We start from the raw sequence: 16,435 nt of genomic DNA on the forward strand, positions 1-16,435 counted from the left end.
CATTATATTCAAAACGTGGAGTATCACGTGATGTGATATGTGCGCTGTAAAGTATGCTTGAGCTGTGACAGCTTGTTGTTAATGTGTATTGTTGGGGCATGTAGAGGTAAACACTAATGCTAAAAAAGGCCTATCATGTCAATAAACTGCTCCCTGAATAGACTAGTGTATTAATAGCTAGTGAGAGTAATGTATGTTTATCAGCCAGTGGAAAGGTAAGCTTTAAGATACAGACCTGTGTGTTATGTCTCTTTAAAGACAGGAAGCCCACTGGTTACAATTTCCTGTGACAAACATCAAGGCTACAGTATCACACATGTTGGTCTTTGCTTGGACACTAAAAGGACACATGTTGATGTAATGGTTGGTAACTCCTTTGCCTCTTCAGTTGTAACAGTATGCTGTGTGGTGTAAAAAAGTTATATTGGAGTAGTAGGATTTCTGCTTCTTTTTTTGCAAATAGCAGTTCTACAAACTTAGCCCCCTAAATGTGAGGGGACACACAAACACATGCACACACAGACACACTCCAACACACACATCATTTGTGTTGTTGTATTGTTTGTATATTGTTGTATTTTACATTTGTGTGACTCTCCTTGTATATCAGTGTATGAGTGTTTTGTTGCTGTTTTGTGTTTTTTTGTGAACCCCAGGAAGAGTAGCTGCTGCTTCTGCAAAAGCTAATGAGGATCTGAATAAACAAATAAACAAACAAATGACTGCCATGCCCATGGGTGTAACTTAGATACAGTATGACTGAGTATTACTGATAATATTCTTGTGTGTTTATTCTCATGTGATACATACCCTTGTCCACTGAGAGTGTCTTGGGAGGGAGGGGTGAGAAAGTGCTTCCGAGACAAGGCCAGGCCAGTGAATGAGCTACAGCCAGAAGGAGGAAAAGCGGTGGTGGGTTCCTGACGCACGGTGGCCACACAGCACAACGGCTGAATGTCGGGCAGGGTGGGGGAGGAAAGGGAAGCCCCCAGTGCCTCAGGACATTGTTGAGGAGATTGGTGTAAGCCATGGCAGTCTCCTGAGCTCCACTGGTCACAAGACTTCAACTCAGACTGCTGGCAAGAGCCCTGACAGAACACATACACATGCACCCACACACTCACAGAAACACACACAGTAAGGAATCTGCTCTGCGCGGCTCTCCATACCACAGAGTCCTCAGGGCAGGACTGTCGGTCTGGTCCAGACAGGAAGACCTCACCATGGGCTCAGTTATGTGTAAGTGACTGGATTATCTACTTTAACCCTTCATGGACATTTTCTGTGTGTTTGATACTCATACAGGTCTGTGGTTATTTTGCCTATGAGTGGTGTGAAACAGATGTGATGTATGCTAGTTGTGGTACTGGAGAAGCCTGCTCAGTAGATAGCAGTAGGTAGGGGCTGGTGATTGAGTGGTGTTTCCTTGTGACGTCTTGAGTAAGGAGTTCTGTGTGCTTACAGGCTGAAGACGTTCAGCAATGTGACCTAACAGAGAGGACGGTGATTACCCTGTAAACACTTTGTGGGAACCTTGTTACGAATAGAGCTAGTAGTTCAAAATGCCCTATAAATTCACATTGGAATGTATGACAGAGTTCTGTTTCCATTGCTTCTATGTTTCCATGTTGTGCTTCACAGTGATGGTGCATTTCACTTTTAGATTCTCACCTGAGTGTGAAGTCACCTGAGCTTAGATAGAGGTTAGCTAAGAAGGGTTTGTGATTATTCTCTGTTGCATGTGCCTGACAAAGAGAGGTAAGTGGAGGTAAGAGACCTAGGCAGAGGTCAGAGGCAGCAGCTCACTTCCTCGCTGGACTGAAGAGAAATAATTGCGGTGGTAGAGGCTGGCAGGGGACCTGATGTGTGTGTACTGTATGCAGTATGTGTGTGTGTTAGAGTTGTGCTGCTCTGAGAGACCGGGCTATCAGATGCAAGGCACTGTAAGAGAAGAGTGTCCAGGGGACATGAATAGCAGACCGGGGGGGATTCAGGAGCTCTAAGCCTGGGAGGAGAGTGACAATCTGGTAGCCACTCAGAGTTCTGTCTGTCCCTGTCTCCCTACTGTCTCCCTGAGCTGAAGTCTGGGCTGACCTTGGCTATACTAGGCACTGAGTAGGAAGGAACTACACAGGCTGCTGTGCAGGAAAGCCACCTCTTGCATACAAACACACACACACACACACACACACACACACTCAGACTCTATATTAGAGATGACTGGTGCAGATATTTAGATGCTCTGCTGTGGTGGGATGATGGACGGCTCTCCGCGGTACCAGACCATCCCTTCGCAGTGTCCAGCGTGCGGGTGACACACGAGTCAGCCAGAAGTATGTCCTCCCTCTCTACCCTCTCACCCTCCTCCTCAGTTCCTCTCCCTCGCTTCATCCACCTGCCATTTGACGTTTTATTTGAGTCATTTAGGAGACACTCTTATCCTTAGTGCAGTGCATTCATCTTAAGATAGCTAGACGAGACAACCACATATCACAGTTGTAGTAAGAACATTTTACTTCAATAAAGTAGTTATCAGCGAAGTCAGTGCTATTAAGAAAAGACAAGTGGGGATCTGTCAGGTAGATGATTGATGTAGATCTGCTAAGGCCCTACTATATGTTAATGCTTTGGTGAATTTTCATTATTCTGCAGCTGCTATCTGTGGTGTGACTTTCCTTCTAATATTAGACTGATGCATTTATGAATAGGCAGTTGTCACCTTCTCAGATAGTGTATGCCAGGTTGCTTTCCGATCTGCATGTCAAATGGCTTTCATTGTACAGGATAGAAAAGCTCCACATCACAACCACCTTTGAAAGAATACTGAGTAGACATGTCTTATAACATGCAAGCATGCACCATTTCGATGGTTTCCTTCTGTGGAGAAGTGGCAATGACAGCAGAAAAAATAGCTCCAGGTTTTTATTCCGAAATCTGAATCAGCGTGTGTCTATGGTTGGATAAAGCTGTCCTGTCTGACTGTTTTAAATGTGTGGAAAAAGACTAGCTGGCAGTATGCCTCAAAGTTGAATGATGTCACAAAATAACCTACCCAGAAGCCGTTGATAGCAGTTTATGTAAAACCTTACAAGGTCCCACAAACCCTCCGTGCCTGTCTTTTTATATTGTGTGTGTGTGTGTGTATGTGTGTGTGTCTATGTATGTGCATGCATGCTCAGCCTACTCACTCTGACACATAATGTGTAGACATGCACCCTCTCTTATGTGTGATTATCCTGAGAATGGAATGTACAGCATTTGTCAAACAGTCACTTCTCCATATAGTGTACAATTAGCTGCTGAGCCTTGAAAATACAGTGCATTCTAAAAGTATTCAGACCCCTTGACTTTTTCAACATTTTGTTACATTAAAGCGTTATTCTAAAATTAATTCATTTGTTTTTTCCCCTAATCTATCTACACACAATACCCCATAATGACAAAGCAAACACTGGTTTTTAGAAATGTTTACGGAAATATCACATGTACATAAGTATTCTGACCCTTTACTCAGTACTTTGTTGAAGAACCTTTGGCAGAGATGACAGCCTTGAGTCTTCTTGGGAATGACGCTACAAGCTTGGCACACCTGTATTTGGGGAGTTTGTCCCATTCTTCTCTGCAGATCCTTTCAAGCTCTGTGAGGTTGGATGGGGACCATCGCTGCACAGCTATTTTCAGGTCTCTCCAGAGATGTTAGATTGGGTTCAAGTCCGGGCTCTAGCTGGGCCACTCAAGGACATTCAGAGACTTGTCCTGAAGCCACTTCTGCATTGTCTTGGCTGTGTGCTTGGGGTCACTGTCCTGTTGGAAGATGAACCTTCATCCCAGTCTGAGGTCCTGAGAACTGGAGCAGGTTTTCATCAAGGATCTCTCTGTACTTTGCTCTGTTCATCATTCCCGTGATCCTGACTAGTCTCCCAGTCCCTCCTGCTGAAAAACATCCCCACAGCATGATGCTGCCACCACCATGCTTCAACGTAGAGATGGTGCCAGGTTTCCTCCAGACGTGATGCTTGGCATTCAGGCCAAAGAGTTCAATCTTGGTTTCATCAGACCAGAGAATCTTGTTTCTCATAGTCTGAGAGTCGTTAGGTGCCTTTTGGCAAACTCCAAGCGGGCTGTCATGTGCCTTTTACTGAGGAGTGGCTTCCGTCTGGCCACTCTACCATAAGGCCTGATTGGTGGTGTCACACCCTGATCTGTTTCACCTGTCTTGTGTTTGTCTCCACCCCCGACCAGGTGTCTCCCATTCGGTCCCATTATTCCCTATGTTTTTATCCCGGTGTCTTCTGTCTGTCGCCAGTTCGTCTTGTCAAGTCAACTAGCGTGTTTTTGATAGTCTCTGTTTTCCTAGTCCTCCAGGTTCTGACTATTTGCCTGCCCTGACACTGTACCTGCCTGCCTGACCATTCAGCCTGCCCTGACACAGTACCTGCCTGCCTGACCATTCTGCCTGCCCTGACACTGTACCTGCCTGCCTGACCATTCAGCCTGCCCTGACACTGTGCCTGCCTGCCTGACCATTCAACCTGCCCTGACACTGTGCCTGCCTGCCTGACCATTCAACCTGCCCTGACACTGTACCTGCCTGCCTGACCATTCAGCCTGCCCTGACACTGTACCTGCCTGCCTGACCATTCAGCCTGCCCTGACACTGTACCTGCCTGCCTGACCATTCAGCCTGCCCTGACACTGTACCTGCCTGCCTGACCATTCAGCCTGCCCTGACACTGTACCTGCCTGCCTGACCATTCAGCCTGCCCTGACACTGTATCTGCCTGCCTGACCATTCAACCTGCCCTGACACTGTACCTGCCTGCCTGACCATTCAGCCTGCCCTGACACTGAACCTGCCTGCCTGACCATTCAGCCTGCCCTGACACTGTACCTGCCTGCCTGACCATTCAGCTTGCCCTGACACTGTACCTGCCTGCCTGCCTGACCATTCAGCCTGCCCTGACACTGTACCTGCCTGCCTGACCATTCAACCTGCCCTGACACAGTACCTGCCTGCCTGACCATTCAACCTGCCCAGACACTATACCTGCCTGCCTGACCATTCAACCTGCCCTGACCCCGAGCCTGCCTGCCGCCCTGTACCTTCTAGACCTGGTTTATGAACTTCTGACTGTCCTCGACCTGCCTCTTGCCTGCACCTTGTTTTTCAATAAATATCAGAGACTCAAACTATCTGCCTCCGGTGTCCGTATCTGGGTCTCTCCCTGTGTTGTTATAGATGGAGGCTGCAGAGATGATTGTCCTTCTGGAAGGTTCTCCCATCTCCACAACGGAACTCTAAAGCTCTGTCAGAGTGACCATTAGGTTCTTGGTCACCTCCCTGACCAAGGCCCTTCTCCCCCGATTGCTCAGTTTGGCTGGGCGGCCAACTCTGGGAAGAGTCTTGGTGGTTCCAAACTTATTCCATTTCGAATGATGGAGGCCACTGTGTTCTAGGAGATCTTCAATGCTGCAGAAATGTTTTGGTACCCTTACCAACAATTCCTTCGACCTCATGGATTGGTTTTTGCTCTGACATGCACTGTCAACTGTGGGACCTTATAGACAGGTGTGTGCCTTTCCAAGTCATGTCCAATCAATTGAATTTACCACAGCTGGACCCCAATCAAGTTGTAGAAACATCTCAAGGATAATTCATGGAAACAGGATGCACCTGAGATCAATTTTGAGTCTCATAGCAAAGGGTCTGTATACTTATGTAAATAAGGTATTTCTGAATTTCTCTTTGTCATTATGGGGTATTGTGTGTCGATTGCTCAGGATTTTAACAAATTAAATCCATTTTAGAATATGGCTGTAACATAACAAAATGTGGAAAAAATCAAGGGGTCTGAATACTTTCGGAAATGCACTGTATGTGGATTTAAAGAATGAAATGTAATGAAATTGTTTTGGTACATTCAAGTGAGGATCTGTTTCCCTTTTTGTTGTTCCTGGACTGTCTGGATCTAAAGGTCTTTCTGCTAAAATTATATTTAGTCTAAACAAAGTAAAAGCCAACAGCAATTTCTGTAACTGCCAGGGCGGAAATTCCAAGAAGTATCTGATTGTTAATAGGAGAATGGGGAATCCATCTTAATGTCCTGAATGTATGACTGAAACCATAATGACCGTCACATGGCCTTGACATAACTTCCTTTGATATCCTTTCAGCTCTTAGCACCATAATGACATCCATTAGTTCTGTTCCTAGGACAAGTTACCATATGAATGTTGGCTTAAAATGTATGATCAAAGTCCCTATTTTCAGCCCTATCTTTCCATTAGGTTGGTTGGTATTCTCTCCACCTGAAGTCCAGATTATTACACAGCTGGGGATCATTCAACTTTCAAAGGGCTCAAACACAACCAGACTCCCATTGTCTCCCAAAACCTTGCCCCTTGTAATCAAACCCTCATGACAACATACCTTTGGTTTGGTCTGGCCCCCATGCCCGCCTCTCCCTTTGCCTCCTAGGAACATACTGTCAGGAACATACCTGGCAACATACATGGTTTTATTTTCCTATGGTAGCTCTATATGTACTGTAGCCTTCCATGTTATGACATCTCTTCAATCTAGTGTTGGTTTTGGAGGCAGTGTTGGCTTCGCTTTCATTTGATATTCACCACTAGGTGAGGTTTGTTATTGGGAGATAAATGGACCTTTCTGACACATCCTTTTATTGTTTTCTTGCACGGCTGCCCTTTTCCTGAGTGTCAATGGGAAACGTGCTCTTTTGGACGTATCTGGAATTCCGAACCAAAATAACTGCTATATCCAAACTTCCTCTCCAACAATATTGAAGGAGATTACATCAGGAGTGTTTGTAGATCTAGGACCCTGGCGATGCCATATTATTGTAAACTGTATGTACAGGTGACTTGATACCGGTACTCCTTGTACATAGTCTCGTTATTTTGTGTTACTGTTTCCTGTTTTGTTTTTTTGCTAATTTGTCTTACCTTTTGACTCTGCGTTGTTGGGAAAGGGCCCATAAGCATTTCACGGTACACCTGTTGTACTCTGCGCATGTGACAAATAACATTTCATTTGATGTATAAGTCAAATGGAGTACAGGGAGGATTTCTGTATATGAACACAATCAATTCTACCAACTACATGATGTTAGGTAGTTTGAATACTCAATGATAGAGAGTACTTACCACATATTGTATCAAAGATGATATTTGATGTTCTATTTGATGTTCTATTTGATGATGTTCTTAGAGAGAGAGAAATATTAGCGGTTTCGTATTCTCCCTGTGCTATTAGCTTACACCATTGTGTGTATGTCAGAATGAGCGCCAGGGCTTCTCTTCCCCCACTGGGCTTATGGAGGGTGGTGGTGGAGAGATGCTTGGTTGGCCTAGTTCTTCCAAAAACACTACCTCACTCTGTTTTATGGGCTCCTGCTCCGCTCAGCATGGAGTGTTGGTCACAGCTTCTTATGTCCCATTAGTTAAGACAGAACTTTTGTTCTGGAGAGGCTGTTTCAACCACTATAAAATTACATTAAAATCACAAGGCTGGACTATTTTTATAAAATACTTTGTGTGTAATTTGATTGGGCTTCTGTGTTAAATGTGGATTTTGAGAAACGTATTACTCCACATGGACACACCTGTATGTGTTTGCGCGCACGTGTGTGTCTCTGTGTGGGTGTAGGTCTTGTAGCAGGGATCCAACTGGATAAGGAACATTATGGAATTGTCACGCCCTGACCTTAGAGATCATTTAAATTCTCTATTTGCTAGGTCAGGGTGGGACTAGGGTGGGAAATCTATGTTTATATTTCTTTGTTGGCCGAGTATGGTTCCCAATCAGAGGCAGCTGTCTATCGTTGTCTCTGATTGGGGATCATGCTTAGGCAGCCCTTTTTCCCACCTTCTGTTGTGGGATCTTGTCTTTGTTTGTGTTGCATGTGTTGCACTCCTAGCTTTACGTTCGTTGAGTTGTTTATTGTTTTTTGGTGGAGCATTTATAATTAAAGATAATGTACGCCTACCACGCAGCACCTTGGTCTTCATTTAACGACGGACATAACAGAAGATCCCACCACCAATGGACCAAGCAGTGTGGTCAGGAGGACTGGACCTGGGAGGAAATCCTGGAGGGAGCAGGACACTGGACAAGGGCCGGGGAGTATCGCCGTCCGAAGCAGGAGATAGAGGCAGCGAAAGCGGAACGGCGACGATACGAGGAGACACCTCAACAAAGCAAGCACGAGAGGCAGCCCCAAAAAATGTTTTGGGGTGAGCACATGGGGAGATTGGCGCAGTCAGGGTTCAGACCTGAGACAACTCCCCGTGCTTACCGTGGGGAGTGTGTGACTGGTCAGGCACCGTGTTATCCGGTGATGCGCACGGTGTCTCCAGTCTCCAGGCCAGTGCGCTCTGTGCCAGCGCCCCGCATTTCCCGGGCAGAAGTTGGCATCCAGCCAGGACGGGTTGTGCCAGCTCTATGCTCGAGACCGCCAGTGCTCCTCCATGGCCCAGTGTCTCCGGTGCCTGCTCCACGCACCAGGCTTCCAGTGCATCTCCCCAGTCCGGTGAGACCTGTTCCGGTTCCACGTACCAGGCCTCCAGTATGTCTCCCCAGCCTGGTAAGCCCTGTGGCAGCTCCACGCACCAGGCTTCCAGTACGTCTCCTCAGTCCGGTGAGACCTGTTCCGGCTCCACGTACGAAGCCTCCAGTGATGATCCATGGCCCGGAGCCTGTAGTGATGATCCATGGTACGAAGCCTCCAGTGATGATCCATGGCTCGGAGCCTGTAGTAATGATCCATGGCACGAAGCCTCCAGTGATAATCCACGGCCCGGAGCCTCCGGCGACGATCCACGGTCCGGTTCCACAGAAGCGGAGGGATCAGCGTAGGGAGCGGGGCTACGTCCCGAACCGGAGCCGCCACCGAAGGTAGATGCCCACCCGGACCCTCCCATATAGGTTCAGGTTTGCGGCCGGGACTCCGCACCTTTGGGGGGAGGTACTGTTACGCCCTGACCTTAGAGATCCTTTAAATTCTTTATTTGGTAGGTCAGGGTGTGACTAGGGTGGAAATCTATGTTTATATTTCTTTGTTGGCCGAGTATGGTTCCCAATCAGAGGCAGCTGTCTATCGTTGTCTCTGATTGAGGATCATACTTAGGCAGCCCTCTTTCCCACCTTCTGTTGTGGGATCTTGTCTTTGTTTGTTGCATGTGTTGCACTCCTAGCTTTACGTTCGTTGAGTTGTTTATTGTTTTTTGGTGGAACATTTATAATTAAAGATAATGTACGCCTACCACGCTGCACCTTGGTCTTCATTTAACGACGGACGTAACAGGGATGCTCAGGCCTGGTTGGCTGGGTGTCTTTAGAGTCACATGTTAATGTCAGGGGAGCTCGAAAAACAGTGCTGTGGTCCCTGATGCTTTTTGTTAAATAGTCCTCTGCTTTAAGTTGCTCATTTGGAAGGCTCCTCATGTAACATTGATATTTTAGTAATTTAAAAGATGCTCTTATCCAGAGCGACTTACAGGAGCAATTAGGGTTAAGTGCCTTGCTCAAGGACACATCGCCAGATTTTTCACCTTGTCGGCTTGGTTATTCAAACTAGCGTATTTTCGGTTACTGGCCCAACGTTCTTAATCGCTAGGCTACCTGCCACCCTATCCAGCCTATAACTGTCCTCTCCTGGAGGACAGGTTTTGTTAAAGGGATGAACTTCTCACCCCAGGGCTCAATTTGCCAACTAAGGGGTTCATATTCTACAAGGAAAGTGTGTAGAGAAAGTGTGATGAGTGCGTGGCATTTAGGCTGTATGTGGTGGAGATTGTAGGCTTTGTTTTTCACATAAGAATCTAGAGTGTATCTGTGACTTGTGTCTTTCGTTTGGAAGAGAACACCCCTGAAATGTTGTCATCAACATTGATTTGCACTTTGTCTCTTACGTAACCCTGTAACACTGTGTGTGTGAGATCCATGGTGGCTCAGGCAGGTCGACAGGGCAGACACAGCAACCCGTCTACCCGTTCAGACACAGCTGATCTCCCTGCTGTAGATTGCTGTTGACCCTCCAAATTATTAGACACACAGCTAATTATCCCATTATAGCAGATCTACTGGTGCATTCTCTTACCCCCTGTCATGCAGGGGGCCTCGTCTCCTAACAAGCTCTCTTAGTTACGATAAGCTGCTCTCCTTGGGTGGGGAGAAAGCTTGTTTACACAATCAATGGTGGGGTTTTAAGTATAAACCATGACATGGATTCAGATTTTATGGACATGTGTTTTGTAAATGATATAATGTGCCCTCAAATTGTATATTAAATTAAGGGACATAAAACGTTTCATCGGATTTACAAAAGAGAATATTTTTCAAGTTGTCCTTTGACCTTTTTGAGACCGTTGTAACACATTTCACCTGGCAAACTGGACATGTTTCAGTGAATCTCACTATTTTGGAATCCAATGGGAAGGGAAGCTGCTTATTTAACATACAATGCCTCAGTAGCTGCCACCGGGGTTTTGGGACATGCTTCCTCTAGGACCATAAACACCCCTGTACTCCCAGCCAGCTGCTCTGACAGGGGGGAGGACTCAGAGGAGGGAGGGAGGGGCAGGGCGGGGGGGTGTCATGTTCAGTCAACCACAGAAAGGACAGAGAAAGACAGAGTCAGATTAGAGAGGGGTGCACGATAAGCGTGTGACTTTAATGAAGAGGGATGATGCTGCAGGGATCTTCTCGCTCTCTCTCTCTCTCTTCATTCTTTCAGAAGTATGTAGTTAAATGTTTGGGGCTGCCCCCCACTTAAAGAGGCAGTAAGCAGTGTGTTTATGATCTCCCTCCTTCCTCCCTGATTTCCTGATAGGTTGCTTGTGTGGTTGCTATGTTCTGAGAGAGCCTTGTGAGAGGTTAGACTGGAGCTGTGAGAAGCAGCTAGGGCTGGAAAAAGTGACAAAAGACTCAGACGCACTGCTTCCTTAGAAAAAACTCCTTTGCTGCCAAGGCTCTGTAAGAGCTGGGTGTGTGTAAATGGGGGGAGGGAGTGTAGGGGTGTGTGTGTGTGTGTCTGTCTGTCTGTGTCGTTACTCAGGAAGTCTGAAGAGAAGAAAGGGATGATAATGGTAGAAAAGCAAGTCTGGACTAAGTTCTACTGGTGTCATTTACCTCTGCCGCCTGGATTAGTGACTTCTCTCTCTTCACACCCGACTATCGTGGCGCTATGATGAAGAGAACTAGACATGTCATAGGTAAGGTATTGATACTCTCCTCGCTCGCTGGCTCTCTGTCGGGAGCTATAGGGTGTTTACATGCCAAACAGAGAGACACATTTGTTGTCACTGGCCTGGGTCCTAGACTTTATTTCCATTACAACAGAATACCAAGATGTTGATAAATTCTCAAGTGTCTTCTGAGGAGCTCAAGGGACTCTTGCCTGTCTGTCCATAGCTAATGCTCAGGGACAAAACGGCTCAATTGTTTTGCAGTTGTCTGTGGGGGAGATGCAACTGTGCTTCGGGATTTTGTGACTTTCTGATGGCTGCCGGCTGTGTGAAAATTAGATTGTTGCGTTATATACCTTTATGTAGGCTACAAATATATAGCATGTGTTGCAATTGCTTTGTGTTTGGTATCCTGTCCTCTACTCATTATTTCGTAACAGCCTTGTTGTTAATTAGTAGGCTAAGCAATGATGCATTTTTTAGCCTTTGTATAAATCAATTTAGAGGGAAAGTAGGGTAAAGTGAAGTAGGAAACTTGATTTAGGGAATTCTCAACCTCGCACGTTATCTTAATATTCACCATAGCTAATGAATAAAAGGTAAAGCACCTGGTTGGTTGGACTCCATTTAGGTTATTGAGGTGAGCTAATGTAAAAAATGTATTTGAAGAAATTATGCACTTTCCAGAGAGAGAAACTGGTGCACTGATCTGCACCAAGCATACAGTACAACTCTACGAAGGGAATCCTAAAATGTTAGGGTAGTTATAGCTTTATTGTTGTCAGTCAAATACAGTTGAAGTCGGAAGTTTACATACACTTAGGTTGGAGTCATTAAAACTCGTTTTTCAACCACTCCACAAATTTCTTGTTAACAAACTATAGTTTTGGCAAGTCGGTTAGGACATCTGCTTTGTGCATGACACAAGTAATTTTTCCAACAATTGTTTAAAGACAGATTATTTCACTTATAATTCACTGTATCACAATTCCAGTGGGTCAGAAATGTACACACACTAAGTTGACAGTGCCTTTAAACAGCTTGGAAAATTCCAGAAAATGATGTCATGGCTTTAGATGCTTCTGATAGGCTAATTGACATGATTTGAGTCAATTGGAGGTGTACCTGTGGATGTTTTCAAGGCCTACCTTCAAACTCAGTGCCTCTTTGCTTGACATCATGGGAAAATCAAAAGAAATCAGCCAAGACCTCAGAAAAAGAATTGTAGACCTCCACAAGTCTGGTTCATCGTTGGGAGCAATTTCCAAACGCCTGAAGGCACCACGTTCATCTGTACAAACAATAGTACGATAGTATGGGACAACACAGCCGTCATAGCGCTCAGGAAGGAGACGCGTTCTGTCTCAAAGAGATGAAGGTACTTTGGTGCGAAAAGTGCAAATCAATCCCAGAACAACAGCAAAGGACCTTGTGAAAAAGCTGGAGGAAACAGGTACAAAAGTATCTTTAACCACAGTAAAACGAGTCCTATATCAACATAACCTGAAAGACAGCTCAGCAAGGAAGAAGCCACTGCTCCAAAACCGCCATAAAAAAGCCAGACTACGGTTTGCAACTGCACATGGGGACAAAGATCGTAGTTTTTGGAGAAATGCCCTCTGGACTGACGAAACAAAAATGGAACTGTTTGGCCATAATGACCATTGTTATGTTTGGAGGAAAAAGGGGGAGGCTTGCAAGCCGAAGAACGCCATCCCAACCGTGAAGCACGGGGGTGGCAGCATCATGTTGTGGAGTTGCTTTGCTGCAGGAGGGACTGATGTACTTCACAAAATAGATGGCATCATGAGGAAGAAACATTATGTGGATATATTGAAGCAACATCTCAAGACATCAGTCAGGAAGTTGAAGCTTGGTCGCAAATGGTCTACCAAATGGACAATGACCCCAAGCATACTTCCAAAGTTGTGGCAAAATGGCTTAAGGACAACAAAGTCAAGGTATTGGAGTGGCCATCACAGAGCCCTGAACTCAGTCCTATAGATAATTTGTGGACAGAACTAAAAAAGCATGTGCGAGCAAGGAGGCCTACAAACCTGACTCAGTTACATCAGCTCTGTCAGGAGGAATGGGCCAAAATTCACTCAACTTATTGTGGGAAGTTTGTTGAAGGTTTGACCCAAGTTAAACAATTTAAAGGCAAAGCTACCAAATACTAATTGAGTGTATGTTAACTTCTGACCCACTGGGAATGTGATGAAAGAAATAAAAGCTGAAATAAATAATTCTCTCTACTATTATTCTGACATTTCTCATTCTTAAAATAAAGTGGTTATCCTATCCATTTTTACTAGGATTAAATGTCAGGAATTGTGAAAAACTGAGTTTAAATGTATTTGGCTAAGGTGTATGCATGTATGTAAACTTCTGACTTCAACTGTAGGTCCATATCTTACAATATTGCATTGCACTTTGAACCTTGTGCCTGTGACAATATTTAATGTGCCCTATTAACGACACATCACAATAATACATACAGTATACCACACAGCTTAGTTTAGGGGAAATACGGTATGTACTTAAAGTCCTCATTTCCAGTAGATGTGTGACTGTGGCTGAGAGTGAATGTGTGTGTTTCTGCTCATTAAACCTGATGAATTGGAGCAGAAGGCTGAAGGCAGCCTAGGACAAGGTGGACACTGGGATGAGGTTTGATGAGGTGTGTGGAGAGCAGAGGACGGTGCCCCTCTGTGTTGCCATGGCATTAATCCATGGTGTCTCCACATGTTGCTGACACAACCTGCCACAGAATCAACACACCCACCAGACTAAACATATGACTGACTAGGCCCAGGAGTTTTCCCTCACCACGTGATATAGGAAACCTGGAAGAACTGGACTTTCTTCTGGTCAGAGCACAATAGCATACAACTAATAGCATTCCAGTAACTAGAATCAATGTGTTGTTGTGCTGTTTTTTATTACTGTATACAATAATGCTTTTTGGTATTTAGTCAATAGAATTTGATCATGCATTTTTCCATTGTTTGCTCTGCGATGCCAAAGAACAGGGCTGACCATTGTGATCTTGTTTTGTGATCTTGCTGTTTAAAAAAAAACAATTAAATTCAGTATTATGTCATATTTTTTATGTATCTGTTCTTGGAGTGCTAATTCCTTCCAGAGCCTGTAGCTGGCAGGATGGAGGCAGGAGGGTGGGTTGTGTCTTTGTGCTCTGCATGCTGTTCCTCTAGAAGTGAATGCTGTGACCTTTCTCTGAAGCCTGCAGAGGCCATTATGAGACCTGGCTTTGTGATTTACTTACATGTCTGGGGCTGGGATTCCTGCAGCAGGATGATAAGATCTGGAGCTAGCGTGTTAACATGCTCCCAGACGCAGATCCTCCTTCCTCTCGCCACCACTCTGCTGAGGGAGGATGTATGTGTGTATGTGTGTGCGCGTGCATGCGTGCAGGTTTGTGTGCAAATGTACTGTGATGCACACGTTTTAGTATATTGTCGTAAAAGGAGCCGTGGAAATATATGTAAATGAGGTAACATGCTAAGAATAATACTGTCAATGTAATTTGGCCTTGATACCAAACAATGGACCAAATCCCTGTGGAGACTTGAAGTTGCTGGTACCATGACAACACTACAGCTTCCAACTTCCATACAGTAGAAACATGCTTCTGTGAGGCTCTCTGTGCTATCTATAGCCCTGGCTGCAAGACCCACTCAAAGCTCGCTCAGTCTTTGATAAAGTGTAGTCTGTTGTAATGCACTCCTTTATACCGTGGCCAGACAGAGGGTGTTTTGTTCACAGTGGAAAGCTAGCTGCAGTGTGCTTCAGGGTGATACCAAAGTATTAAGGCAGAGAGTGATGAAGCTTCATTAACCCTCCCCTCCCCTTCAAGCATCCAGAATGGCTACTGACTCTTCCAAGAACAACACAATGAAAGAAACATATGTCTGAAAGGAGGGATACAGGAGCTACAGAAGCTTGTAATGGAAAAATGAATGAACGTACACAAAGATCTGCGTTCACAGCTAAAGGTATTAACTGCGAGGGGCAGCGGTAGACATGGAGACTACTGTTGCAAGAGAACAGACACTGTGCTTTGAGAGACTAGTCAAGGATCATATCACCTCCACCCTACCTGACACCCTAGACCAACTCCAATTTGCTTAGCGCCCCAATAGGTCCACAGACGACGCAATCGCAATCACACTGCACACTGCCCTAACCCATCTGGACAAGAGGAATACCTATGTAAGAATGCTGTTCATCGACTACAGCTCAGCATTTAACACCATAGTACCCTCCAAACTCATCACTAAGCTCGAGACCCTGGGTCTCGACCCCACCCTGTGCAACTGGGTCCTGGGCTTTCTGATGGGATGCCCCCAGGTGGTCAGGGTAGGAAACAACATTTCCACCACGCTGATCCTCAACACTGGGGCCCCACAAGGGTGTGTTCTAAGTCCTCTCCTGTCCTCCCTGTTCACCCATGACTGCGTGGCCACGCATGCCTCCAACTCAATCATCAAGTTTGCAGACGACACTACAATAATAGGCTTGATTACCAACAACGATGAGACGGCCTACAGGGAGGAGGTGAGGGCCCTCGGAGTGTGGTGTCAGGAAAATAACCTCACACTCAACATCAACAAAACAAAGGAGATGATCGTGGACTTCAGGAAACAGCAGAGCTAGCACCCCCCTATCCACATCGACGGGACAGTAGTGGAGAAGGTGTAAGGTTTTAAGTTCCTCGGCGTACACATCACGGACAAACTGTAATGATCCACCCACACAGACAGCGTGGTGAACCTCAGGAGGCTGAAGAAATTTTGCTTGTCACCGAAAACACTCTTTTACAGATGCACAATCGAGAGCATCCTGTCGGGCTGTATCACCGCCTGGTACTGCTCCGCTCACAACCGTAAAGCTCTCTGAGGTCTGCACAACGCATCACCGGGGGCAAACTACCTGCCCTCCAGGACACCTACAGTACCCAATGTCACAGGAAGGCCAACAAGATCATCAAGGACAACAACCACCCAAGCCACTGCCTGTTCACCCCGCTATCATCCAGAAGGCGAGGTCAGTACAGGTGCATCAAAGCTGGGACCGAGGGACTGAAAAACAGCTTCTATCTCAAGGCCATCAGACTTTTAAACAGCCATCACTAACATTGAGTGGCTGCTGCCAACATACTGACTCAAATCTCTATCCACTTTAACAATAAAAAATTGGATGTAAT

General features: G+C 45.6%; 1 protein-coding gene across 8 annotated transcripts in view; it reads left to right on the plus strand.

The window, feature by feature from the left end:
* mcf2l2 (MCF.2 cell line derived transforming sequence-like 2) overlaps window positions 1-16,435 on the plus strand; it is a 111,280-nt gene that overhangs the window by 7,697 nt on the left and 87,148 nt on the right. For 4 of the 8 annotated variants that reach the window (XM_024421667.2, XM_024421673.2, XM_024421670.2 and 1 more), the window contains exon 1: window positions 958-1,239. The exons of 1 other annotated variant lie outside the window; for it this stretch is intronic. In XM_024421667.2, the coding sequence (XP_024277435.1) occupies window positions 1,107-1,239 (133 nt within the window). In that variant the 5' untranslated portion in view covers window positions 958-1,106. Of the gene's footprint in view, window positions 1-957; window positions 1,240-10,693; window positions 11,236-16,435 lie in introns of those variants that run through there. 3 more of the 8 variants (XM_024421672.2, XM_024421675.2, XM_024421671.2) reach the window with 3 other exon arrangements.

The sequence above is a fragment of the Oncorhynchus tshawytscha genome, linkage group LG05 (genome assembly GCF_018296145.1).
Source record: "Oncorhynchus tshawytscha isolate Ot180627B linkage group LG05, Otsh_v2.0, whole genome shotgun sequence".
In the NCBI taxonomy this organism is placed as follows: domain Eukaryota; kingdom Metazoa; phylum Chordata; class Actinopteri; order Salmoniformes; family Salmonidae; genus Oncorhynchus; species Oncorhynchus tshawytscha.